The sequence below is a fragment of the Falco peregrinus genome, chromosome 3 (genome assembly GCF_023634155.1).
Source record: "Falco peregrinus isolate bFalPer1 chromosome 3, bFalPer1.pri, whole genome shotgun sequence".
Lineage (NCBI taxonomy): Eukaryota > Metazoa > Chordata > Aves > Falconiformes > Falconidae > Falco > Falco peregrinus.
The window spans coordinates 121,089,306-121,112,836 of record NC_073723.1 but is presented as its reverse complement, the minus strand read 5'-3'; the positions used below and the strand labels follow the sequence as shown (position 1 = coordinate 121,112,836).

The following is a 23,531-nucleotide window of genomic DNA, read 5'->3' as shown; positions in this document are numbered from 1 at the left end:
TGGATCGTGGGATTATAAGACCTTGTTTCATTAAATTGCTCCAGGTCAGAAAAATGTCTGTGCGTTGTATTAGTCTCATGGAAGCAGCCACAGGAAAAAATATTAGTGCATATTCAGCAACGTATTCAGCAATACTGTTAGGCACAAAGCAACAATCTAGGTAATTTTCTGTGTATTTATGCCTTGAGCCGGCTGCACTTGTAACTTACCCTGTTTCGTTGAACAGTCTTCTGAGCTGTAGCGGCTCCTCCATCCCTGCAGGAGCCACGGCTGTGGCAGGGACGTGCTGCCAGGGGTGGCAGGCACCGTGGAAACTCCTCTGGCTGGGTGAATGAAGTGAGGTTTCCTATCATGTGGTCTGTTCACACCGAGTTATGGGCTTTTATTGCCCTAAAACCAAAACTGATTCCTTAAGCCTGGTAAACTAACATTACCCATAATATCTTCAGGGCTGAGATGGACAACAGATCTTTCTAGCATTTATTGCACCAAAAGATGAAATAATTTGTTATTATAAAATTATACAGTGAAAGCTTGCACAGCAGTTCACCTGACATCAGTCTCCTTTTCCCTGCCACTGGATTTTCTCTGAGACGTCATTCCAGCCTGGGAGCCAAGGGTGCAGTTCAGCTGCCCACTGCATCCCAGCTTCCCAAATGCACCATTTCTGTGGGTTTTCAACTAGTAAAACTGAGATCTTGTGTTTGCTTCACAGCATGTCTGTAGAACCCTCAGTTTCTCTTCCAGGTTCAAGAAACCTCGTTGCGGCACAGCTTTGTTTAGGCACTTAGCATTGGTGCAGATTGCGAATGAAATGCCCCCTCACTGGTTTACACATCTCTCTGATGTTTAAGAGTTTCTTTGAAGTACAGAGCATTTTACCTCTGTTTATCCTTGTTCTATCAACTTGCAGGATGCTAGTAAATCCTTTAATACAAATATTTCTCCGCTGAGATGAGCCATGCACACGAAAAGCTGGAGGCACAGTGATTCAGCGATCAGTGCCTGTCCTGTCTGTGCCATTCCTCTCTGCTAGTGCAGCTTGGTGCCAGATGTCACCTGTAGCAGGTGATACTGTCCTGGAAAACCATCAACTGTAAGAAGCACATGAGCTACTTTATTCCTTTTCTTGCCAGCAAAGTAGTCTTGCTGCTAATATATTAATACCTGAAGGAATAGTAAAACATTGTTTCTACCACAATTCTCTGTATCTGCTTGACGCAAAAAAAGACATTACTTGGAAAGTTAGGTGAATGACTGTGTACTTCTCCCCAGTATCCAATAAGAACACTGATGCACAAAAGCAAGGAAATAACGTTAAAACTAAACAAAAAAATTGAGGGCACCAGAAATCTTACCCTGCCCACGTGACAGGCAGAATGGGGCTGGTTCCTTGATGCACCATGCACCATTATTTGCGTCTGTGCAAAATGAGGTTAGGGTGGGTGTAAACTGCTTGAAGATGACTGTGGGACATTCCGCACCTCACTTTTTGTGCAGGCTGCTTGTAGCAACACCCAGGAGCTCAGTGCAATAGGGCAGGGACAGCAGAGTTCATCATCTCACAGCAGCCAGGGGAAGCAAAGTGTATGCAAGGTTTACTTTGCCTGTGGCAGCAGTCATCACTGGCAGCAGCAGGAGTGCTGCCCGGTGTTCCTGGCCTTCCTCTGCAGTTCCTGCTGACCTCTGTGTCCTAAAGGAGCCCCAGGCAAGCGGCCTCCACTGCAACACTGAGCTGGCAGCTGGGGGTCAGCTCTGTCTGCCCTCCTGCCCCTGCATGGCTGGCTGTGGTGTGCCAACGAGACAGAAATACCCGTGTGGCTGGAGGTTGGGTGTCCCAACAGCTGCTTGGACCTGGAGGAGTGCCTGGCTGCTGTGTCCGCCTGTGTGAAGCCATCTGGTCCTGCTGTGAGATAACGCCAGCCCTGGTTCTGAACTGCCTGAATGAACCATTTGCTCAGGTTTTCTGGGGCCTGGCAGCCAGGTTCATGCCCAGTCTCCCCATGAAGAGCACAGGGTATCCCAGAGTCAAAGCTGGTGAGTGGAGTCAGACCAAAAGAGCAGAGCAGGATCCTCCACCTTCAGTGGCTCATTCACGTAAGGCCAAAATAAGCTGCCACTGATCCCCGTACCAGCCAGTATGCAGTAGCAGTGAAGAAGTGAGCAGAGCCGTCAGCTCGCTGCCCCATCCCTGGAGTATCTGCTGTCTCAGGGCTTGCTGCTGTCACCTCGCAGTCCACTGAACTTCTCCACACCGCTGGGAAGTTTGACCCAGCTCAGTTGCTATTTCTGAGCTGTTGGTAGGAAATGGTGTCTTTGTGCCAAGAGAATGAGTCCTTCCTCACAGTAACTGCTCATAAAACCCTCGTTAGAAAAAACTTAAGAATCTCTTCATATACCCACAGTTGTGCCACTGTTAGGGCTGCATGCCCTCTCTTTCCTTGGCCAAGATTCTCTCCTTAACTATAAAGTCTCTCACTTTAAAAGTGAGAGGGGTTTCAAATTCAGAGTCCCCTTGTTGAATACACTGTGAGGTTTCTAGGTCTGAGAAACAAGACATCCTAAAGGTCACTGTGCATTTTTAAAAATCTGGGAGGGTTTTGTTTTGTTTCTTTTCAGCAGAAGTTTAAATCTAAAGGAAAGATTGGTCTGCTGAACTGGGCCAGCTTATCTCTAGCCTTTAGCAGGACTTAGGAATGATCAATGGCCAAATTCAGGGTATTTGTGGGCAAATACACCAGAAACCTGGTTTTGTCATAGAAAGTGTGAGAAGATAAGAAGGAACAGATTATGTGCTGGCATTTCATGTACATCTGGCATTGTGTGTGAGGAGCAGGTCAGCTGATCCAACTAAGATAAGCTATTACTCATGGCCAGGAGCAATGGTCTTTGCAGGCATCCAGGATGGAGCTGGTACCTTCCCCTGCAGTTCACTGGTAATTCAGGGACAGGGCAAATCTGACTTCTGCCTTGAGAGAGGGGATTTCCAGCACAGCACTGGCTCTGTGACTGTCAGGCAGGTCTTGACTGATCCTTCTGTAGGAATGCTTTCAGTGAATTTTACGTGATCACTGGCAGGTCACCACTCGCAGAAGAAAGAAGTGTAGGTGCCATTTATTTTCAGGAAGGAAGGTATGGCTGAAAGCGTGATCCTTCTGGAGTTCAGCCCATCCAGGCTAAGCCACAGTGTCCCACAGCTCGAGTGCTGAAGCAAGGATCAGTGCATTTGGTTTTTATTCTGGCCTGGAGAGCAGTAGCCTCCATTCAGGGGGCTGTGAATACTCCAGGTTTTTCCATGTGACACAGTATAAAGATGGAGGCTGCTCTTGTTTTGATTCTCGCCTGATTTAATTATATTTGCTTTTTCTCTTTTTATTTCAGTTGTGATTCCAAAGAGCCCTTTACCTGCCTCCGAAGTAAACTCGGAGAAACCTAGCATGCACAGTAGCACAAAGACTGTTTTGGGGCATCAACAAGGGCAAAGGCGTCGCAAAACAGGGAAGAAGCGTGGTCGAACGACCAAAGCGCTAATCCATCACCCCATGCCTACACCCTCCAAGTCAGTGGAGCCTTTGAAATTCCCCAGAAAGAGAGGCCCCAAGCCTGGCAGTAAGGTAAAAGCTGATGCTGATGCAGGCGGGTGAAAAGCAGGTGCTGCAAGGTCTGCCATGGGATGGTGCATGCGTGTGTTTGTGCACGTTTGTCTCAGCCTCTGGCTGTATGACTGCAGCAAGTAGGAGACCAAAGGGGTTTGTGGGCTGGGAATGTCCCTCAGAGTCCAGCCCCAGAGCTGTAGAGAATGTCTGTGTCCTAAAGATCATTTCCATCAAGAAACTGTGTCTTTGGAGCTGCATTAGCTGTGAAGTAGCATGGCAGATGCTGTGATTATGACAGGATGGCCAAATGGTGGAATAAGCTCTTCCATCCATCGTGTGTAGCTAGTCTAAGTCAAGCAGAGGTGGCAGATCTCAGGCTTGTTATTTTTTCAGGATTGTGGTTTATAAAATACACACTTATCGATTACTAGGTTCTTGAGACTCCCCATCATCACCATCAGAAGTGTGTCATGTTCCACAGTGCCTTGTCTGTTGGATGCAGAGGAGAGAGTGTAGTGATCGTGGGTGGTAAAGGAGAGCAGGGGTAAAAGGAGAAATATCTCCTCTTTTTCTGCAGAGGAAACCTAGGACATTGCTGAACCCAGCACCCACCTCTCCAACAACCAGTACCCCAGAACCAGACACAAGCACTGTGCCCCAGGACGCTGCTACAATCCCCAGCTCTGCCATGCAGGCTCCCACAGGTAAGGGTCTCGAACCGCATTCTTGACAAGATTGCACAGTTAGGAGCAGCATCAGTCAGAAAACGGCATGCTGAGATACTTCCATTTCTTCCTAAAACTGTAAACCAGCAAATGTTACAATTCCAGAAAGGCTGGCCTAAGAGAGAGTGTGTCAGGAGGAAAAGAGAGGCACATGAGTTCAGATCAGCTGTTTGTTTATCTCTCTCTGTTTCGGAAATAATGAAGTCATAGGAAGATTGCAGGTCCATCTGTTCAGTGCAAGGACCCCTTTCCCTGAGTTACCACATGCATGCTAGTGACTCCACAGCTCTCAAAAGGCACTTCTCGTGGCCCATTGTGCCCAGGCAGTACAGTGTGCAGCACTGTTCCTGAGTCCAGAGCATGAGCTTTCCCAGACCGTGCCCAGCACAGCTGCTGAAGCTACAGCGAGATGCAGAACAATTGCTGAATGACAGTGACAGGGATCTGTTCAGCTTCAGCCAGGATATTGAGGCAAACAGGGACAAAAGGGAGCACAGGAGGGGTGGCAGTGCGGAGTGTATGCTCTGCTACAGCTGTAAGATGTAGCTGAAGATGATTCTGGACAGGAAAGTCTAATGTAAAGCTGCTTTTTATATGTTCAGTCAAACGCTGCATAAGGGCTGAGCCCTGTTTCCCCAGAACATAGCTGGCCAGTTTTCAGAGGAACCTAAAGAACCAAGTTTCCCTAAAAAGTGGGGGCTGCATTCCTTCATCTCCTTTGACCATGGCAGCCACCTTACCTGGCTGGCATGGGAGCCACTTTGCAGCCTGCCTTTGGGAGCCCGACTACAGGGGAAAGTGTAGGAGAAACAGCGGCATCTTGGAAGGTGGATGTGAGGCAGGAAGATTCAGAGGTGATTCCCCTTTATAAGCGGCTTTGCTGTTAGGGTACAGACAGGCAGTTGTGGTGGATTCCCCTTTGTGAGTGATTTGAGAGTCTTAAAATCTCAGCATCTCTCAAATTGGTTTTTTGGCATCTGTTTCTTGCTTTCTTGAGTGGGTTAATGGCAAACACATTTCTCATCTTGGCAGTTTGCATTTACTTGAACAAGAATGGCAGCACTGGGCCCCACCTAGACAAGAAGAAAGTTCAGCAGCTGCCGGACCATTTTGGACCAGCTCGAGCTTCTGTTGTCCTGCAGCAAGCAGTACAGGCCTGCATTGATTGCGCTTATCATCAGAAAACAGTCTTCTCCTTCTTAAAACAAGGCCACGGGGGAGAGGTCATCTCAGGTGAGAACTGGCCCACAGCACTTAGCCTCCAGAGATGCCATTGCAAGAACTCGCTCATTGGAAGATGTCTCTCCTGAAGCTTGGTGCAGTCATGGGCTAGGGACAGACAGATTTCTGTCTTCTCTTTCTCACCAAACATCTGTGTCAGTGAAGCAGTAGCTAGTGGCTGACTGGGAGCAGAGCAGTTAGCGTGGCCGCCAGGCACAGCTGCTGGAGAAGGCAGTCCATGGCCCTGCTGCCGGCCTGGGCAGCGCTGTGCTTCGCCCATCACCCCGCAGCACTGCCCGAGCCCCCAGAAGGAGGCGGAACGGGTGGGATTTTCAGAACTCCTGACGGAAATACAAGAAATACCCTGGCTTTTAATTTTGCTTTTAAGCCCGTGTTTACCTGGCCGCTGAGAGTGCGGGCCCCTCCTCAACTGCCTTTCCATTCCCTCGAAGGCAGCTCCGCGGGCCCTGCAGCCCCGGCCGGGTGCTGGGTGCAGCAGGCTGGTTTTAGCCTGTCCCAGGGAAGCGAGCTCGCCAGCGCGCAGCCAGCGGAAGGCAGTGGCTTTTGTTTGCTCTAGTCTAGACCAGCGATGCTGAGATACAGAAGCTGGCTGTGCAGCCCTGGGCGTAGTCTCCTGCCTTTGCTGGGGGTTTACGTGTTGGGCTCTGTTTGTTTCTGTCTCCAGCTGTGTTTGATCGGGAACAGCACACTCTGAACCTGCCAGCAGTAAACAGTATCACCTACGTCCTCCGCTTCCTGGAGAAGCTCTGCCACAATCTTCGCAGTGACAACCTCTTTGGGAACCAGCCTTTCACTCAGAGCAGCCACATGCAGCGGTCACACGAGTACGACCACGACAGGTATCTACCAGGTAGGAGCTGGGGCGGGGGTGGCGTTGTAGGGACCCCAGGTGCTCTTAACCCAGATTTTATCTTTATCTCAGGAGGCAGGCGTGTGTTTCAGAGCCCTCTCTGCAGGGTTCATTGCATCACACCTAGTGTCGTGCACGTGTCCGCAGGGCTCTTTTTGCACAGGATTCAAGTTGCAGTATTTTCTGCCTGTCAGTCTGATTTCCATCTGTGCCTGTAGGTTTCCACTCATCCGTGCTTGTCTCCTTGTCTTCCCTCCTCTCCTTGTACCCCCCTGCTCCCCGCCCCCCCCCCCCCCCCCCCCCCCCCGGTCCTTCCTGCTTCCTGTAATCTGATTATGGTGACTTCATCCAGTTAGGAATTAAGGTGAAAGACTGCATGAGAAATAGAAGAGTGATAACATGCAGCAAGTAAACTGTAATTAGAAATGGAATGAAAGGCTAGCAGCGCAGTTTCCACACTGGCCATGGATCTGCTGCCAGCAGACGGCACATCCAGCCCTCAGTGAAAGCGTAGCCTGTTCAGGGATGATGCATGCTGCAGTGGTCTGAGGCATAGGTGGCTTTGTTTTTCTTGGCACGGCTGACACTCCACTGCATTGAAGCAACACACCCCTGGCAAGATAGTTCATGCCACAATGCAAATCGTCAGGCTGCAAAATTGCTCTTAAGTGAAAGTGGTGGAAAATAAGAAGACCTGTAGCTTTCCCTGCAGTGCTGTGTAGTGGCAGCAACCCCTGGGGTGATAGCTGCCTGCCTGGGCTGGTTGTGGGGCTCTGGAAGCACTACTGCCAGTCATGGAGAGCATGAAACGTACCTGCATCTCTTTAGGTAGTTAGCAGGTGTCTTGTGCTGATCTCTCCTGTCTTGCTTCCTCCACTGCCTTCCTGCCCCCAAGACAGCAGATAGCTGTCATGCTGTTTGAGGTCTTTCCAAACTTAGTCCTTTGGATAATTGTGGCTCTGATGAGAAAAGCAAGAATTTCTGATGTAAAAGGATAAGCACTTAGGAAGAATTGTCTAAGGAAAAGGTGCTAAGCGTGAAGCTTAGGGGCAACGGCCTAATGCCACGGTGCTTCGTTGCATCTTGGATAGCACTCGTACTCAGGGGAGGGGATTAGCAAGAGTCTAAAGCGCATGAGGATCTCGGAGTGACTGTCCTCTGCTTCCTCCCTGGCTGCTCAGCTGCCTGCAGGCTGGGGCTGTGCAGAGCCATGCTGGAGCCAGCAATGCCAGGGAGCCGTGCTGTGCTGTAAGAAGAGGAGCTGTAGGAAGTGGGTTGGCTGCTGTGGCAAGTCCAGGAGCAGCATGTCTAGTTACTGGGACTAGAGGCTACCGCTCTAGGGAACCTTGCGTTAGAAGAAATACCCATTTTTCAGTGTGGAAGTACCCTCTTGTCATGAGATAGAGCAAAGCCAGGATGGAAGAAAGAGGACTCGGGGTCTGGGCATGGCAGCAGGCTTGGATGGAGAGGGTCCTGTAACTCTCACACGTGGTTTCTAACCACCATAAGATGTCAGCAATGTGGGTCTAGGAGCTGAGCTGTCTGGCAGGGTGGAAAAGTGTAAAAACCGAAGTCAGAATTCAGGGAAACTCAAGCAGAGCACCAGATAAATGACACAATGCTGAGACCTACCCATCCTGAAGTCTTCTTTTGTTTTTAGTGTTTGCAGGGATTAAGGAAAGATTCAGCACAATCCAGAGAAGTGGTAACACCTAGTCCTGTAGCTCATAACTGATGTCTCAGGGATTGTTGGGCATCTGGTCATCTAACACCTTTCTCAAGCACCTGAAAGAAGATTGTAAACATTGTTATCTACACATTCCAGTGGCTTCTGGTGAGAGCAAAAAAAACAGTACTGGCATTTTGAGAGGTTAGGGATGGTCATGGAAGAATGAGGATAGAGTTGTACATCAGTTTAAATCACACCAAGTGTCAAGGCTGCCATGGTCTCACCTTCAGCTCTGTGTGTCCTGCCTTGTTTCCTCTGCAGTACAGGTGCTCGTGTGCCTGAGTGGGGCTGGTTCTTCTAGAAAACGATCACTGGTTAGAACTGGGAGCTGGTCTCAGTTCCAGCTTGTGAGAACAAACTCACTTTACAGGAGGACCACTGTTCTCTGTGGAGAATTCATATGTGTGCTTGGGGCAGAAGAAGGAAGGTCTGCAGCAGCCCTTAGGTCAGCCGCACCCTGGCATTCTGTCTCGCTAAGTAAGGCATAATCATGAAAACAAGGGGAAACAGATCAAGTTGTACATCAGGAGACAGCAGTTTTGCAAGAAAACTGGAAGTTTTCTTTCTGTTAATAGGGACAGGGATGGGCTGTGAGGTGTTGTGAACAGGTAGATCTGATCTGGAGCTGTCTGAAAAACAGGACTGGAGGGACCTTCTAGACCACTGAACCTTGGGTCCTGTCACTGCAGGCACCGCAGCATACGGTGTTGCTTTAATTGACTATGGAGCTGGGGATTTTGCTTTTCCGCTGGAGGCTACTGCAAGGTTTTCTGCTGAATTTTTTGAAACCACGTTGTAGTCTCTAGCCCAGATTTATTCTTGGGCAACTTTGTATCTGTGTCTTCTTGTCTTAACATTGTCTTTAGCTTAGTTCTCCTTCTGGAATTAGTTAGAGGGCAGCTGTATCCTTCAGGGGAGCTCGCCTTTTAGCTGCTCTGGTAAGGAAGGCTCTCAGCAATCCTTACCTAGTGTTGGTTTGAATTAAACTTAATGAGGTGACCGGAGTGTCACCCAGCACTCTGGGGAAGAGCTCGTGGGGGCCTGGTGCAACAACACCGGCACCACCATGTTCACAAGAAACGTCTCTGGAAGCCTCTTTTTGTTACTGCATCCTTGTAGCAGGTAATGATCAGCCTGTACTGGTCACACACCCTGTTCTTCTCATCCATTATTATCAACTGCAAGTTCCCAGCTGATGGGATAACGCTTTAAGTGCATACCTGCGTTTTGCTGCTGGATTTATCTCCTTTCTGGTACTCCATTCTATTTTTTTTTTCCTGCGTAATTTCAAGTGCTACTTTATCTGGCCTGACGTATGGGGAAGACATCAGCAGATTTCATTGGTGAATGTCTAAAATCGGTGCCAAAGTTATTAATAAAAATATTAAATGACACTGGGGTTAAGAATGGTCCTCAAGAAAATTCATTAGCAATTGCTCTTCAGCGTCATGCTCTTGCTTAGTGCTCTGCCAACTGCTTTTCCCCTCAGGTCAGGTGTTCGTGCATATAACAAGGCTTCTGGTAGTCCTCATGTTCTCTGTCTTAGCTGGTGGTTCTCCATATCAAATGCCTTGCTGAATTCCAGGTAAATGAGATTGGCCATTCTTCCTTTGTGCGATAGATCAGTTATTTTCCCATGATAAGGAAATTGTTGGGTTAGCCTCCTCTGACGAACACCTGTCGCAATATGTGCCGTGTGTAATTGCAGTATTTTCTCTACCCTTTCTTTCAGAACCTCTTACATGCCTTGTGGTACTGTTGAGGTCAGACGTGAGCAATTTGTTGCCAAAATCATTTTTTCACCTTCTTTTTTAAATGTTAACACAGTGTTTCCAGTCATTCTGAGCCGTGTGTCCCTGAATTTTATTAGAACATTTGGTGCAGCAGACCCAGGGTTTAATGTACGCCTTCTTTCTTAAGTTATGGTTTGGCTTCCTCCACACCCTCACATCCTCAGTTTGATACATTCAGTTATTTGACTTCCACTTAGTCAGTGGCGTATATTTTCATTCCTGTCCCATTCCTTTTATCCCTTGAGCCTTGTCCTGGTGTTCAGCGTGGCTGCAGCTGGAAGTGAAGGGTAGGATTTGTTCTGTGGAATGCCTGTGGATGTCACAGAGGCATCGACGATGGCTGAGCTAGTTGTGTAGGCATGCTCTGCAGTCGGGGCAGTCAGCACTTCTCCAGGAGCAGGAGCCTTGACTGGCTTTGAGTTGATGAGATGAGGTGAGCAGCCTGTCGCTGACTGACAGGCGTCCATCCTGACTGCCTCGTGATGGCCAGCAGCACAGACCCAGGCACGGGCAGGTGTGCTTCTCTTCTTCCCCACCAACCTCTCCGGTCAGGTGAGCTGAAATGTCCCTCAAAGCTGTCCCATCATTTGCAGACAAGGACGACCTTTCTTTTTCTTTTTTCTCAGTCTTTACCTTTCTGCACAGTCTCTTCTCGCTCTGTTCCCATGCACTTGTTACTTCTGTAGCTGAAAACACAGTCCTGTCTTTTCCTTTGCACTGCATGAAAAGACAGAATGAGTTAAACAGTTCATCCCTGTACTTGCCATCCTCTGAGGTATAGGACCCCATGCTGAGCAGGTCCTTTTCATCTCCAGTAAATTATCTGCCTGTTCTCAGCACCCTTCTCAAATGAACATTTATCTACTTAGATTTGGGATCCTTTCCTCCCAGATTATTTCCTCATCAATGATACACACTCTTGATGTTTATGGCCTCTTTTGAACTGAAGGTATTTTCTTTTTTCCTGGTGATCCACACTGTGACTGCTGAGTGCAGCTTTATGTATCACTCCATTTCTTTATTTTCTTAGCATTTGTCCTTTAAAATCAGAGACCCTAGCTACAGAGCTTCTTTGGGTTTATCCTTCCATTAATTTACACTGATGTCACTTCTGATCCGCTGCATTATCTTCTATAACCTGACCTTCTGTGTTCGCATTACTTTTAAAGTCAAGCAGTTTTAAAATAACCCAAAACAAAACTTGGTAAAACCTTTAAAAAGCATCACCTTTTGTTGTGGTTCCGTGACTGTTTGGTGAAGAAGATCGTGCAGTTTTACATTTAGAGATATCCAGAGGCGTTACTAAGAGCATGTTTTTCCCATCTCTCTCTGGGCAGTGAATGTTTCTTACAGGGACTTGTCCTGAGGACAATGTTTGTCCTTCTAATAACGTTACGGTGATTTTTGGTCATACGTGTGTGGGAGTCCCAGGGGCTCGGTATAAGCAGCTTACCTTCCGTTTCCCCAAAGGATTTTGATAAACAGATATTTACCTTTGTATTTCTCTGTAGCCAACTAAATTGTGACTGTCTGATGCTTCCCACCCGTCTGTACCTTCGTTTCTTTGTTTGGCGTGATGCATCTCTCCTGGTGTCCCGTCCCAGTCCCTCCCTGCTGTATTTCTGTCACCCCTCTGGCACTCGTTCCTGCCCCGCACCCGCAGCTGGGGCAGCTTCGTGCTGTTGTCCCGCTCCCAGCGTCTGTCTACGAGCATTTCACCCCTCTCTCCCCGCCCACCTTGAATGCTGCAGGCTCACACGTGTCACCCGTGCTCGGGGCAGCTTCAGGGACCAGCCAGGAGCGCTGGTGGCCCACGTGGGCAGGTGGTGGCTGGTGGGTGACCTCTTCATTGCTTCTCAGTTCACTGGGGCATGGTCTGCCACCCCCTGTATCGCTTGCCTGGCTGCTGTTCCCATCAGTGTTAGCGCTTCCATTCTCTGTGTTCATCCACCCACTGACACTTGTGTGCAGCCTTGAGCCACCTGCAAAGAGGCGTCTCGCAGCCCAGCCTGACATCTCGTCTGCTGCATACAATATGGAGATCCCCATCGTTGGGAAGCATTTGGAGAAGAGCAACAGCGACAGCTGGGATGCTGGAGGGATCCATTTGGGGAAAGATTGAAAATTTGAGTATGGTTTAAATTGGTCTGTGGCACCAGGTGTTTGCACATCGTCCAAGGGTTGTTTGCAAATTGTCCAAGGATCACGTGCGTCTGAAAGGTGAAGAGTGGGGAGGAGCAGGAATTGTGGGGGATGAGCCAAGGGGTAAAATGAGGAGAAATAGAATTAAGTCAATCAGAGGTGATATTTGTGATGAAATATGGCAAAACGTGGCTAAGATTCTTCTTTAGGTTTCTCAACACCCTTTTTCTCTGATAAAACTTGCAAAGCAAAATATAAAGTGTTAAGCGCTGACAGATGTGCTGGATTGCAGTTTCAATGGGCTGTTACCAAGCTGGAGATGCATGCAAGTCTCAGGTGACTCTGGCAAGACTGAATTTCCCAGAGAGTCTCCACTCCTAAATAGGGCTTGTTCTCTTTTCCTAGACAGAAGCAGTTCGTTAGACGGCACTCTGCAGGGACCAGGCCGGGGTACAAAGCGATATTCCCAAGATTCCCCTCCATACAGTGCTCCTCTCTCCCCCAAGTTACCAAAGAATGATCGTCACCCTTTGGAAGGTGAGCACAGCGTCTCTGCCCAAAGCTGGTTGTTTATAGTGACTTGTAACGGATACAGCAGGATTAGATTTGCTGTGCCAAATCAAGCCGTGGGTTTAGGAAGTCTGTTTTGCTTTGTCTCTGGCATGGTTTGGTGCTTGGTGTTTCACAGAGAAGAAACCACTCTGTACCAGGGCAGGTTCCCCAAGCAGTTGTGTAAGGCATGTGGAATGCAGGGAGAATTCCTTCTAACTCTGATAGTCATCATCTAATACCATGTAATCTGGGATTTAATTACCCATATTTTAGCTTCCATTGCTATGCATGGTATGAACGGTCATAAAACTGCCCAGTTGCTTCAGTCAGTCTTCCCCTGAATTTTTTCGTGATGGTTTGCTGCAGTGTATTGTACAGATGCTGATGTGCAGCTGTACGGCCAGGAATCTGCTGCCCTTTCCCAGGATCCCATCTTGTTCTTCACAGTCCTCCCTAAATAGCAGGGAGGGTCTCACTAGCATGTGCTCCACCAGTGAAACCAGATCAAATTGGGGCTGCAGTGCTGCTGGGTAACTGGGGCAGGTGTGCTGTGCCACGTTCTCAAAAGCAATTGCAGGGACATCTTTGGTCTGTGGCCCGCAGGTGTCCCTTGCACGTGCAGGTGGGAGATTTCTGGGGGTCCAGGTAGTTGGGGGGCTACCTGAACCCTGAGCAGGGGTCTTCAGTAAATACACTTCCACCTTCCGTTTTCTTTTGAACTGCCCACACTCCATAACACAGACCCGAAGTTTAACCTTGCTGCAGCCCTTTAATTAATTGGTGGTGGAATCTGCCAAGGTGTTAGTCTCTGTTCTTTGTAATGTGTCCCTAAAAAATTGCTGGAAACCCTTGGCTGGGCTCACAGTTCAGTGGCTTTGTGCTCTGTTGCTGTCCCTTGAATCACCATTTCTTGCTGAGTTTGCTGGGCTTGGCTTGTTGAGCCTAGATTTGAGAGTGCGCAGCCTCCCATGCGCTGTGGCGTAATTTAGACTCCATCCATCACTGTGCCCTGTGCTCTTCAGGATTATTGGCCCCGTATCTAAGCACAGCTGATCTGAATTTGCATCTTGTGACAGTTTCTAGTGGCCGTAGTATCTACATTGATTAAAATTGGAAGTTTGTCATGTAGCTGAAGCGAAGAACAAGGTGATTTGTGGGACTGTCTCATCTATTCCAGCATACTGAGAAGTCAAAAATTGTTTCCTGAGTCCCAGGCTGTTTCTCACCTCTAGATACACATCCTTGCTGGTTTTGACATTCTCCTCTAATGTGTCAGCTGCTGCACACAGGTAACCATCAGCAAAGCCAGTCAGTGCTCTACCAGCAGGTGGAACGCGGAGTGTTCACCTGTTCCTGCAGCGTGGCGGTGTACTCCAAGGTGCCTTGGGTGAATATTGTACACTCGGTGTTGTCAGCGAAGAGACAAAGCTTCCTTAATGGGTAATTCCAAGAGAAGTTAGGTTGTCTGCAAGACTGATTCTTAGCCTACTTCAAAATCTACTCAGTTATCTCTTGGCCTTTGAATGGGTCGTGCCATCTGGATGCCCAGAATACTCCAGCCTCTTCTGTAGAAGTAGGTACAAGTGAGCAGAAAGTGTGCCTTCATATGAGGGTGATTCTGCCGGTGTGTGAACTTCCTACAGCAACTTGGTCTTGTTCTGTTCCTGGCCCAGGCAGGGGGGTGTACAGGGCAGGGGGAGATGAGGTGCGGTTCCAAATTCCATCTAGAAATTCATTTTTGTCCCACAGCTAAAAGCCTATTCATGGAGGAGGCTCCACCATGAAATGTAAGTACAAGCAGGAATATTTGCATTTCAAGAGGGTATATTTTAAGAATATGAGGCTGAAATACCCAGATACGGAATATTTCTTGAGCAAGGAGGTACATCTCACGGTGATGAACTCCCTCAGCAGAGCACAGCCTGGCCTCAGCAGTGTGACAGACAGCAGTACCTGAACAGTTTCCAGTTTGCCAAATTGAAGGCAGTGAGTAGCAGTGGGATGTCTTCGTTCATCATGCCTTTGGCAAGAAGTCAGAAAGATAAGGAGGGGATCTCACTTCTTACATTGTTCTTCCTCTTGCATCCAGTGGCATTTATGTAGCTTTTTGCTAAAAAGCTGCAGTTCCAGCACAGTGGGGACCTGCTTTTCAAAGACTACCATTTGTGGGAAACAGTGGGTGTTTAGTAGTTGTGCAAATCAGATTTATGCTTGTGGCCAAACTCTGTGTTTTAGCAGTAAAACGGCACTCTTGAATCTATAGCACTATTTGTTTAATTAAACTTTAATTATCTGCTCCCTGCCTCTCTGCCACTAATCGTGGCATGTTTTCCTACAATGCTCTAAATGCAAGCCTTTATTTAAAACTAGCAGTTTCTATAAGAAAATCTGCCTAAGAATTAACCACCGCCTCCTCGCTCCGAAGCTGCTTATCAAGGGTGAAAGGATTCTTGATAACGTATGTGCCTGAATGCAGTCTGTGCCCTGCCGCTTGCAGAAGCGTGTTGCCTTCTGCTACAGATGATTCACAGGGCTAGTAATTGTTCCCCTCTTGCCTTGTTTCCCTGTCCCCTTTCTGGAGGTATCGTTCATCGGAGCAGTTCTCTGTGTGGTTGTGTTTTTAAGAAAATCCTAAATCTCTCTTGCATTGACCCTACCAAGAAACCTCCAGCTCTGCTGCGATGTTTGCAGCACAGCCAGGACCCCACCAGTCCAGAGGTGGGTAACCTGGGAATGGACATGCAGCTTCAGTTCTGCCTCTGGGGCAAAACAAAGGAGTGCTCCCCAGTGGCATGGCCTCATCCTCCTCTTCAGATGGTCATAAGCACGTGCGAGAACACGATCACCTATTTGAAGAATGTGTCACAGTGCATTCACATCAGAATAACGACTGGGTTAATTGTTGATTTGAATATTTCCTGAGGGTGAGTTTTGGATCCATTGCACTGACATGAACCTGCTCACGTGGTCTCCCAGCCTCCCAAGCTGTAGACTTCCCTAGCTGAGCCCAGAAATTCCTTCTGCTGACACAAATCCCCTCTTGTGTGAACTTTGGGGTCTTCACAAGCGGTTAGATGAGCGTGTTTGCCTGACCCAGCACATCTGGGATGAGTGTCCTGGAGCTTCCTGGCAAGTTGAAGCTTTGTGCCACCTCACAGAGGGTGCTGGTTTCCTTGGAGGATGGAGATGTGCAGCACAGGCCTGTGCCCGCTGGTCCCTCTCAGGCCTCGGCACTTCCCTGTGAGTCAGACATCACCTTTAATGGGAAGTGGTTTGGGTTTTAAGCAAAACCGTCCTGTTGGAGAGGGGCCCAAATGTCATTGCTGTGAAGAAGCTCATGTGGAGTGTGTGTGGGTTGGGCTGGGCTGGGCCAGGGAACCTCTGTCCACCCCGGAGCCAGAGCAGCCGGCTCAGGGCTGGGTTTGCATCCAGCCTTGTGCTGAGATTGGATGGTGGCAAAGCGGTGCAGGAGTGGAGGGAGGGGACCAAAGTTGTTCAGGAATAGTCACAAGTCAGAAAGCCTTCTTTTATGCTTGAGGAGCAGGTGAAAACACATCTACCTGTGTGGGAAGCAGGCCAGCACACAGGTCACCAGGGGAGTAACAGCCTTCACACCCGACCTGTTTCTAGATGAGATTTAAGGATGTGGTGCTGGTTTCTGAGAGCATCCCAGAGACCTAAAAGCAAAGAAGGGCAGAAATGCCTCAAGTGGAGGATGACAGCTCAGGAGATGGAGGGTTGCAGATGCGAAGGTGATAACCACATACCAGCTTTGCTGAACTGCAGAACAGCTGGGCGAGGGGGATGTTTCTGTCCTGTGGCTTTACGAGATGAAGCCAGGGAGGTGTGGGCTGGCTCCCTGCAGCTGATCTCACTCCTGGGATCTCTGCTCAAACACAAACAGCAGAAGCACTGAAACCAGAGCTTCCCAGTTCCCAGAATAGTCCTGTAGTTCATAGAAACCAGGGAAAATAATGTGCCTCAGGAGAGATTGCCCCCCAGTTGGTGGGGCCCAGTGTCTGCAACACTCATGTACCACTTCAGGCTCTGGCAGGCTGCGTCTCCCTTCAGTGGAGCGTGGCAGCACCAGCTTAGCAGGCAAGTTTGGGAAGATCTTAACAGCCTTTGGGTCTCATGGGCTGCAGTATCACCTCTGCACCCTCGCCACCATCCCAGTTCAGTACAGCTGTGCTGGCTTCTCATCTGCAGCTCCTGTGGTCTGTGAAGTCCCAGGGAAGAAACGCAGAGCCTGGCTGGGGCAGTTGCTCAGGTTTCTTCATCCTTGTCACCTGCCACGGTGTTTGAGTGGCAGCAGCTCAGGGCCGTGAGCTGCCCTCATGGTCTCTGGGGATGCTGGCAGAGGAGCTCCAGCTGCCAGCCAGATGCAGTGGCCCAGCCTAGAGTGCACAGGCAATACTCCTCATTGTAGGAGCTGCTTTCCTCTTTGGCTGTATGAACTTGCCAGGCATTTAATAATTAAGAACACAGGTATTTGAGGATGACTCATGAGGCATCAGGTCCACCTTTGCTGAGACTAGGTTGTGCGTGCCATAGTAAAATCTACAAACACGTGGTCCTAGGATGAAGCTGTCACAGTCTTAACAGCAAAGGGAGATCCTGCTGGCTCAGCCGATACAGTATATCACCCCAGATAGTTTCCTGAGCGCCTCCATCCTGATGCTGCCATTGACAGCTGGAAATTAAATGTGTTGCTGGAAGAGAAGGTGAGGAAGCCAGTCTCAGTGGGACCCCTGCCCAGGGAGAGCCTTCTGCCCTGTCCCTTCAGCACTGTGTCCCAGCAAAGGGTGTTGTCACTGACTTGGTTAGGCAATGGAAAAGGGCCCAGCAGGAGGTCAGGAGGGGTGAGCAGCTGGTCACCAGCACCTTGCCTTTGGGGCAGGAGGATCAGCAGGCTGTGCTCTCTGGCTGTGACAGTGCAGCAGAGCTGCTCAGAGGAGCCTGCTGCTCCCCCCTGCTCTGCACGTGTGCTGCTCTACAGGCCACAGCGTGGGTCTTGCTGAATATCCCCCACGATTCCAACCACTTGGTCCGTTACCTCACACACTAATGCCGGTGATGTGCGGTGCTTGACCCCTTGGGGAGCCTTCTTTCCCCACTCAGGGCTGTTGTGTGACTCCTGTGTCCATTGGCATCCAGAACGGGCAGCCCTGCACCACCTGACCCTGCGGTGCTCACAGCCGCAGAAGGGCCTCGGGAAGCAGCAAGGGCGCGGGACTGCGGGCGGGAGCTGGTGGTGGCGTTAGCAGAGTGGCTGAGCTGTTACTCCAGTCTCAGTACCGACCATAATCACTGCCAGCTGGTTGGACTGGCATTTGCTGGGCAAATAGCAGGCTGGGGCGCTTTAGCAGTGCCTGGTTTAATTTATGTGCTTTCGAGGAGACCACCCACGTGGTGGTTTGACCTGCAGCCGTGCACCAGCGCTGCCTTTGCTGCGGTTCTGCTCTCTGCCACCGAGCGTAACTTCGGGCTGCGTGGCGTTCGGGTGCACTGACTGCAGCTTGGTGCGTTCCAGGTGAAACCTTTGTTCTGGGAGATGGCCTCCCAGGGCCCTTGGAGCCTCGCCTGGACCCCATGGACTCTGCCTTGAACTCTGTCAATTCATCCAGCCACAGCAGGAGCTCCAGAGACTATCGCCTGCAAGGATACAGGCACCTGCACCAACCCTCTAGCCTCACCCAGGGCAGTACCTCTGCCTTGCGTAGGCTTAGCTCTGGGGGTAAGAGAGTTAAGAAGCCAGCCCTCTGATTGTAAATTTGGCAATAAAGGGCTTGTCTAACTCCAGTTACACCTTTCTAACTCCAGCAAGTACCAGAGACTGGCCTCTACACTGTTAAACAGGTAGTCTGTTAGGTTTAACAGTAGCTCTAGAGACATGGCAGATGGGTGGGTGGAAATACGGAGAGGTGATGCTTGCAGGGTCGCTCGTTGGGCCTGGTGACTAGGTGGACCTGGAGTCAGTGGAGAGGAAGGAGAAGGCAGGAGCTGAACTTGCAAGCGTGGGCAGGGGGTTGTCAAGTGGTAAATGGGTGTTTGAGTCTGTGAGGACGGATCAGGAATGGGCAGGGAGTCGAGAACTGATGAGGCTGGGAGCGGGCGGCCAGGAGGGTGGGTGTATGTGTGGATGGCATGTGTCTGTATGGAGGAATAGGGGCAGGAGAGCTGTTCATCGGAGTAAAGCAGCACGTCGAATCCAGGTGTTTGCAAAAAAAGTTGTGATTTTAGGTGCACGGCATCAATCAAACTTTCTAAAAAGCTCAGGTTGCTGATGCCTTGATCCGTGTGCCTCCTCCCACATCTGTGTACGCAGGCAGAGCCAGTGCTGGCACGTTAGGAGCAGGACTTCTGTTAGTTCGGGCAGTGCTTCAAGACAAGAGGATTCCACATACGGGCTCAGTCCATCAGAAAATGCAGCTGGTGAAAACGTAAACCAGCTTTGCCGTGTTAGATTTGCTAAAAGTGCTGTTCGGAGTGGGGGGAGCATGGGGAGAAGCAGTGCACAGGGAGGGAAGTGGGAATGGAAGATTGTTTTCTGCAAAGGTGGGAGCCGTCAGCAGAGTGGGAACTGGGGGGGGGGGGGGGCAAACTCGGCTGAAGGGGGGCAAGGGGAAATGGGGGTTTAGACTGAGGAAAAGGGCTCAGTGTAGGAGGCTGCCCTGAGAAGTAAGGCCGAAGGAGAGGGAATAAGGCTTCGGTGCTGAGCCTGCGCTGCAGGAATCTCTGGGGCACAGCTGGGACGTGCCCTTCTCATTGTCTCTGCCACTGCTTTGGGAGAGGAGACAGAGCGGTAGCTTAAGGGTGAATAACTGATGGAGTGGTGCCGTGGGGATGCTCGGAGTAACGGCTGCTGTCTCACCATCCCCCCAGGTTCAGATAGATACCTTGGGTCTCGAGACGTCTCGCGGCTGAGCAGCCGTGACCCCTCGTCCTGGACGGTGGAGGAGGTGATGCAGTTCATACGAGAATCAGATCCACAGCTGGGACCCCACGCTGACCTCTTTCGAAAACATGTAAGTATGTCTGTATATATGTATATAAATACATATATGCATGTGTATACATATATATGTGTATATTGTATATGGGAGGAGGCAGATCATCACACAAGGAAAATCTAGGAGAGTCAGCAGCACTTTGTACCAGCTGAAGTTTTGTGCTAAGAAAAACATCTTCATAAATCCTGCTCATATCGTGTTCAGGCTTGGGATCTTCTTACTCAGAAATCATCAAGGGGAAGACATCGCAGCCCAGCTGGAGCTAAAGCACTGCTGCCTCTCTGCGGGTGGAGCTCAGCTCTTCGCTGCATTTGAACCCTCTCACTGAAAACACAAAACCTTGTTCATTCTGGAGTCTTAATATTCACCTCATAGCAAATTTATCCTGGCAAGGAACATGTTCTAAGTGGAATTCATTGAGTGTGTAGCTGCTAAACTCCCCGATTTCCTCTAAAAAGGAGTCTCCCAGGGCTCTGGTTCTGGTGCATATCTTTAAATGTGTAAAATAGCTGCAGACGTATAGCATGGAGTTTGTACAACTAAAGCTACAAAAATTTTGACAGCTCCATGTCCTGATTCCTGTCAAACAGTTTGTCTTCCTTCTGCCTTTTGATTAAGTCCATGTCATAGCTGGTGGTTCTCATGAAGTCAGAAGAGCATATGAGAAAATAACTGTCTTCCCCAGGCAGGAGAGGTGGACGCGATGCTTCTTGGTCTGTGCTGGGACAACACTCGTTTTGTTTTGTTTTAATTAGTTCTATTTTAGAACCACCAGTAAATTGAAAGTGTTTTGTTTTAATTACACAAGAGAGTGCTCAGCTCTGTAAGGGATAAAAGTCCCCTGTATTGGCAATCCTGAGGAAGAACTTCTCTGTCATCTGAAGAGGGGAAAAGCAGAACAAACCTGGTACTGGAGCTCACTGGACATCTTGCCAAGTGTGAGACCTAACTGAGCATCGACATAGGACAGGATTTTCTGTTGTTTGAAGTTGTGATTTTTATTTTTCCTTTATAAGTCCAATAACGTTTTCTTCTTGGAAACCTGTCCCATGCAAAGCTTTGGACCAAGCCTGGATTAAGTCAAGGAAGGGAGTGCTGCAAGGGACTGGAAAAGTTAGACTTGCAGATGCTAAGTGCAAAGCTGTTCTCTGGTTATTCCGAGCTTCATGATCCTTCCCCTCCTGAGCCTCAGTGAGGGACACATCTGGCTCAGCTGTAAAGCATCAGATACTTTGAAAGCTGTTATGTTGAAATGAGCCTGGCTGGAGTCAAGATGCTCCACCATTGCTCTGCCAGCTGCTGGGACTTTGCTTAGAAAGTCCAGAAACCCTCTTTGCATGCAGTGGCAGCCTCTGTGGGGTTATGGGGTTTGGTCCCTTGTCTCCTTCTTCAGCCTTGGCTGCAGGGCTGTTGTGTCCCAGCAGGGCTGCTGGCAGGGCTGGTGCATCCTCTGCCAGGAGATGTCTCCTGCAGTGGGATGACGATGCCCTTGAGTGAGAGGCTGCTCCCTTTGCACTGCCACTGCCTCGATGGTTCCCCTGTCAAGGAAACCCCCCACGTTTCCTTCCTCCCCACCTCCCTTCAGGATTTGCTGACCAGCTGGACATGGCTCCTTCGTGCCTTATCACCCAGCAGATTTCCCACCACCTGGGGGGGTTGGGGCTGAACCCCTGTGCCGCAGGCAGGGTGGGATACAGGGATGCCTGTGCTGGGATGTTGCAGTTCGGTGCAACCTGCCCTGGCTGCCACAGCTGTGCTCCCCCAGCTGTCCTGACGCTGGGCACGGCCTGGCTCAGCCTGGGTCGGCCGTACCGGTGTAGTCACAAGTGCTGCCGTTTCGCCTCCTTGCAGGAGATCGATGGCAAAGCCCTGCTCTTGCTGCGGAGTGACATGATGATGAAGTACATGGGGCTGAAGCTGGGGCCAGCCCTGAAGCTCACTTACCACATCGACAAGCTAAAGCAAGGCAAGTTCTGAGAGGACGCTTGGCAGGACAGACCCTGGAAGCTCCGCTCCTGGCCACCCATGCCTGCGCTTGCCTGCCGACAGGTACGCATGCACACACACCCATTTATGCCGCAGATGGACACCTCGCCGACAGCCTGGCCCCGCCACAGGGGTCCAGCCACCCACCCGCCCCCGCACCAGCGGCCAGGCCCCGGCAGGTGCTCGGGAGGAGGCTGGTGCACAGTTGTCCTGGGGCTTCGCACTGGACTCAAGTCGTGGGCATCCTGTTGGAAGCGGAGGGTCTCTCCCTGCTGCGCAGCCAGCGCTTCTCCGTGGGCTCCCGCTCCTGCTTCCCTGGGATGGAGCCTGTGGGGACTGGGTGCTCACACTGCCTCCTCTCCCTCTCGCTGTGGCTTGTGCGCTCCTGGCCTCGCCTGTCCGGGCTGACCCTTGGCTCCCATCCCCTCGGAGGGGTGGGGGGCTGCCGGCTGCGAGGGGGAATGGTGCCCCCGACCTGCACTCAGCCTTGTAGCACCGCAGCGAGCTCAGAGCAACGACCACCCCCATCCCCGTCTTCCATGCCTTGGGGGAGCCCAGCTGCCCAGCCCAGGCACCACGCACCTCCTGAGCTCTGCCTGGCCCTCAGCTCCCAGCATGCCTCCAGCTGGGGACGCCGGGCTGGGGATGGAGCCGTATTTATTTCTGACTGGGGAGGCCGTGCGGCAGCACACAGCGCTGCCCGGGAGCGCAGGGCGAGCTGTGAGAGAGCTGGGGAGCGTGGCTGGGTCTGGGGGGCCCACGGCAAGGACAGGCTGGGGTTGGCGCCAGAGGCTGGCTGGATGCTGCAGGACTCCACCGATCCTTCTCTCTTTTTTTTTTTTTTTGAGTAGGGTTTTTTTTTTTGGTTGGTTTTTTTTTTTTTCTCCAATAAGGAGTTGCCTGTTTAAAACGATGAAATGATTTTTCTACCTGTTGTTGAACTCACAGCTCTTGGAGATTTTTAGCCAGAGATGCAAAGGTTCGTCTTCCCAGGGGCCCTCCCCATCCTCTGGTGTTTTGGTCCGTCCTAGCTCAGTGTGTGTGAGAGGGTGTTGGGTCTGGCAGGTCAGAGGAGCCCAGTGCAGTGACCTGCCCTTGCGCTGCTCTTCCTGCGAGGGCTTTGCCCTACCCCGGGGCACCTATTTGTTTCAGACAGTCTAATGTATTTATTTTTGATGGCACTTGAGCAGTAACCCGCTGCTCCAGACACGTTACTGCAGCTGCAGGAGTATCAGGGCTGCCTGTGGGACCGGGGCTGCGCGGGCCCCTGGAGCATCGCCTGCCCCGGCCCAGGCCAAGCTGGGGAAGGGCTGGCGGGGGCAGTGGGGGCTGCCCAGGTGTGTGCCCCCACATGCACCCACAGTGCGCTGCCGCACATGCTTCCTTTCTGCAGTGACCCAAGGGCCGGGACAGGATGCTCCACTGCAAGCACTTCCTTCGTCTGTCCTTAGCTCACCCTCTGCATCCAGAGCAGCGTCTCGCCCTCCTCCGTGCCAGCCGCGAGGGCCCTGGCCAGCACCAGAACTGGCCCCGTGGCAAACAACTCTCCAGTCTCTTGCACTGGGTCAGGTTTACCCCTAAGGGGAAAAGTTGAAAAAAAAAAAAAAAAAAAAAAAAAAACTAACCCCAAAGTAATAAAAAGGCTTTTTGTTGTACAGCACAGTCCGTGCTGCAGTCCCTGCCCTTGCACCACCGTGCTCGGAGCGAGGGGGGCTGTGGCCGCTCACAGAGCCCCATCGCTCACAGCATCGGTCCTGGGACGCCCCCATTTTTACCTGACGCTGATCCCGCTGGCCCGCTGCAGACAGGCCCCCATGCGGGGTCAGCCAGTGCTTTTCTCTGCACTTATTTTACGTTGATTTGTTTATAAATAAAAGGATAACTAAGTTCCTCCCCACTGTTT

The 23,531-nt window shown here is 50.6% G+C and overlaps 1 protein-coding gene across 10 annotated transcripts in view; it reads left to right on the top strand.

Annotated features, from left to right (window-relative positions):
• The window catches only part of SCMH1 (Scm polycomb group protein homolog 1), a 71,603-nt gene extending 48,082 nt beyond the window's left edge, over positions 1-23,521 (top strand). For 4 of the 10 annotated variants that reach the window (XM_055799530.1, XM_055799527.1, XM_055799529.1 and 1 more), the window contains 8 exons: positions 3,382-3,614; positions 4,174-4,300; positions 5,354-5,554; positions 6,228-6,413; positions 12,483-12,614; positions 18,163-18,366; positions 19,515-19,657; positions 21,494-23,521. In XM_055799530.1, the coding sequence (XP_055655505.1) occupies positions 3,382-3,614; positions 4,174-4,300; positions 5,354-5,554; positions 6,228-6,413; positions 12,483-12,614; positions 18,163-18,366; positions 19,515-19,657; positions 21,494-21,619 (1,352 nt within the window). In that variant the 3' untranslated portion in view covers positions 21,620-23,521. Of the gene's footprint in view, positions 1-3,381; positions 3,615-4,173; positions 4,301-5,353; positions 5,555-6,227; positions 6,414-12,482; positions 12,615-18,162; positions 18,489-19,514; positions 19,658-21,493 lie in introns of those variants that run through there. The other 6 variants (XR_008746454.1, XR_008746455.1, XM_055799531.1 and 3 more) reach the window with 6 other exon arrangements.
• Positions 23,522-23,531: the final 10 nt, after the last annotated feature.